Source organism: Chironomus tepperi, unplaced genomic scaffold, assembly GCF_022539635.2.
Source record: "Chironomus tepperi strain 1889 unplaced genomic scaffold, CSIRO-AGI_Ctep_v1 contig_111, whole genome shotgun sequence".
In the NCBI taxonomy this organism is placed as follows: domain Eukaryota; kingdom Metazoa; phylum Arthropoda; class Insecta; order Diptera; family Chironomidae; genus Chironomus; species Chironomus tepperi.
This window is the reverse complement of record NW_027226233.1, coordinates 186897-190548: the sequence shown is the minus strand read 5'-3', so window position 1 is coordinate 190548 and position 3652 is coordinate 186897. Positions and strand designations below refer to the sequence as shown.

Here is a 3652-nt window from a genome sequence, read left to right as displayed (position 1 = left end):
TGGATATGTCTTGTGATTTATTTATGAAAATGTGTTTTTTTGGTTCAGTTGGATGGGTTTTTGATTAGCATTATCGGTGATTAGGATGATGATTGGTGTTTTTTGGTGATTTTAGAGCAGAAACTGGAAAATATTTACTTTGATCTGTTGCATAATGGTCATTCAGTTTGGGAATTAACGTGGTTTAGTCATTAATTTTATAGCTACACTTGCAACAGACCTAATGATGTATAAGCATGAACTACTGCTAAATATTAAAGTCCTTATTTATTAAAACTCAACAAATACTCTTAATTTTAATCAAATCCAGCATATGACAACAATAATCCATGCAAGCTCACGCACTGTCATGTTGAAAGCCCAAATTTTCTCGTGCTGATGTCTTCGATCGATTCAATATCCTCTCATTGCTAAAATAGGTTTTATAAATGTCAGCCATCTTGTTATTATCATGCAAACGAAACCCTTGGGACATAACATTTCTTCCATCCACTTTCATTTTTTCATCTTTTTCATCCTCATTGTTGTTGTCGTCTGATTTTACTGATGTCGATGATTTCATGTCCTTTTCAATCGCCTGAAGTGATGGCATAATGTTATGTTCCGAATAATCTGCTCCCAAAATTTCATCCTCAACATTCATACGAAGTGGTGTAATTTTGTTGACAAGCCATAGTAAGAGGAATGTTGAAAAAATTCCCCAGAATATTATACAAACAACTGCCAATGCTTGAACTGACAACAAATACATTCCTCCGCCTAATATACATAAGATTGTAAGGAGATTTATTTTGTAAATAAAAATATAAAAAAAATGAACAATTTCTTTATGGGGGTCGTTTATGAATGACGTTTTGGGTACTCAGAGGGAATTTAGACTAGAGCAACCAGGAAGCCTAGCCAGATTCAACTTGGAATGAGGACCCAAACTTGACAAAAACTGGAAATTCTCCTAACATGACGCTGCTGTCTTTGCATCCCAAGCATTTAAAGACCCAAATGCAGCATAAAAGTAAAAACACAGACGTCATTGCCAAACAACTCCCATTTCATATTATTCAGTTGCTATCATTCTCCACAACGTCCATTATATGATAATGTTATATAATTTAAATAAATAGAATGAATGCAAATATCTCATATTTTTTTGTTAATACAGTACCTTTTAGTAATCCTGAGCGACCACTTGTGGAATCCATTTTGGTATCGTCACCGAAAATTCCGACGGCAAGTACACCTACTCGAAAGATATTAAAATGAGGATGAAAACAAACAATTTAAAATTAAGATGGCAAAAAGACATTTTAATACAATACCCCAAATTCCGGATACTCCATGTACAGCTATGGCACCTGAGTTATTTTTCACAAAAAAAAATTAAAGATAGAGACACAAATAAAAATAAATGAAGCTATTTTACATACCGACAGGATCGTCAATTTTCATTTTGTCAAATAGCGGAAGCGAGAAAAGTGTGAAAATGGAACCAATTGTGCCAACAAGTATCGATTCCCATGCGCGAAATAAAAAGCAGCCAGCTGTAAAATTAAAAAAAAAAGAAAATCTACAAATTGCATAATTTTGGTTAAATTTTCCAGCCAACAAACCTGTGATAGCAACAAGTGATGCAAGAATTCCGTTGATAATGTCTGATGGATCCAGTTTGCCTTTATTTTTAATCATTGAATGTGCTAAAGCATAACAACCGCCTGCAAATGACGCCAACATTGTCATAAATGCAGCACGAGCTGCATATTCCCATTTATATCCTGTCAAACCATATGTTGAGCCAGAGTTGAATGCAAGCCATCCGAACCATAAGAAAAATAGTCCAATGCATGCATTCATTGGATTTCCCATTGGTGGTGCTGGTTTGTTTGGCTTATCATATCTGCCATGACGTGGACCGAGCATTATTGCACCTGCAAAGGCACTTGCACCACCTAAAAGATGAACAGGTCCACTTCCAGCGATGTCCACTACACCAAGGTTCCTTAGCCATCCAGTCTCACTCCAAACCTGGAAATTATAATTGATAAAATGAATTTTTAAACAATGAAGCTCAGCTTACCCATCCAGCCGGTATACAATAAACAATAGTATTAATTAACGAAAATAAGCAATAAGCGTGAAAATTAATTCTTTCCGCAACAGTTCCCGACAATATTGTCGTTGCTGTTGTTGCAAATGATAATTGAAAGAAAAATGCTGTGAAAATTTGTCCCATTAGTTGATCTGACACGCTTGGATCCACCATAAAATCACCAAATGCAATAAATGGTGTTGTATAGTCACTTCGGCCATAAGATAATCCATAACCAAATAGATAGTATGTAAATCCACCGAGTACAACATCTACAATGTTTTTCATCATAATATTTACTTGGTTCTTTTGCGATACAATGCCAGACTCAAGAAGACCAAAGCCAGTTTGCATGCTGTAGAAATAAATCAATTTTTTTTGTTGTTATGTCTGTTTGTTTCCCATTCTCATTTATTAGACTAGATATATAGAAAATTTATTCTCACGTGAAAATCATAATAGACGCAATCATAATCCATCCCGCATCTTGTATTTCGATATCATAGACTCCCGGTATCACGTAACTATTGTTTCGTACATACGATTCCATTTTGTAGTAATTCACTGTTGTCATGTCCCGAAACAAAAAAAGTATAGCAGAAGATTGGAATTTTTTCTATAACGTTCTCACTTTTTTCTATTGCAATAGTCACACTATCTGCCTATACATACTCAGGTGTACTAAACTATACAAAATTGCATGACTTTGCACAAAAATCTACAGCAATTTTTCCGTAACCGCAATAGCCACATGCATGCATGCATACACCTGAATAGAACGCAGAAAAGTTTTTTGTGAACTGAAGTGAAAAAAGTTTATTTTTTTTGGTATTTTTATAGTCAGAATTTGTTATTCGTACTCGATTAATAGCATGTGAGAGAGATAACCAAAAACTGAAAGCCACACTGGGAGGGCAGAATAGTTTTTATGCTAAAACGTAAGAACAAATGAATATAAAAATTCATTCAGAAATAATTGGAAGCAATCATGATTATTATTTTTTTTCTGACAAAAGCTCACGCTTTGGGAGCCAAATCATGAACAATATGATTGTTTATTTTGGAGGATTTTTCTTGAGGAAGGGGTTTTTTGGATGTTATTGTCTACTTGGTAGGAATTGATTCTTGTGGATTTAATTGTTGCCGTTTAATTTAAGGTTGAAGTGGGTTGGTAGAGCTAAGACTAAGTATTCGACAGTTGAGTGTTGTAACATTTACAGATGAGGAAGTACGGCTGGATAAGGCAGACAGATTGGTTCTGTCATTGCTGGAAAGCAAAAGTTTGTTTCAGCACCCTTGGATATAATCTACAAGGAAAACGGTGATCAGCAGCTCCAAAGTCAAGAGCTCCAACTTGGGGCAGACCAGTGATGTATAAGCTAACTGTGCGGACAGACAATTCGCATATGCTAGGTGACAGAGCCAATCATACAGTCAGATGGAAAGTCTTTTATTATAACCTAAGCTCAACATAGGAACAAGGTTGCAGTAAATAAGTAAGCGTTGCAACATCGACTTAGTGCTCTTAAGCTTAAAACTCTTCAATTTATTTAAGCATACCATCAATAT

At 35.2% G+C, this 3652-nt stretch overlaps 1 protein-coding gene across 1 annotated transcript; it reads right to left on the bottom strand.

Moving 5' to 3' along the window:
• Positions 1-337: 337 nt before the first annotated feature.
• On the bottom strand, positions 338-2647 carry LOC139087414 (putative ammonium transporter 3). The gene is made up of 7 exons (XM_070636208.1): positions 2530-2647; positions 2072-2438; positions 1608-2019; positions 1425-1538; positions 1317-1352; positions 1163-1237; positions 338-759 (listed from the first exon to the last, which is right to left on the bottom strand). Exons 1-7 carry the CDS (start codon positions 2631-2633, stop codon positions 338-340), a joined length of 1530 nt encoding a protein of 509 aa, XP_070492309.1. The 5' UTR covers positions 2634-2647.
• Positions 2648-3652: the final 1005 nt, after the last annotated feature.

What these genes read in the sequence shown, in the direction of transcription:
- LOC139087414 (XM_070636208.1), bottom strand. Translation starts at nt 2,633, where the DNA reads ATGGAATCGTATGTACGAAACAATAGTTACGTGATACCGGGAGTCTAT. An exon ending in GAAAATTGACGATCCTGTCG is followed by an intron (nt 1,353 to 1,424) that starts GTATGTAAAATA and finishes AAAATAACTCAG; the next exon opens with GTGCCATAGCTGTACATGGA. An exon ending in TGGAGTATCCGGAATTTGGG is followed by an intron (nt 1,238 to 1,316) that starts GTATTGTATTAA and finishes TCTTTCGAGTAG; the next exon opens with GTGTACTTGCCGTCGGAATT.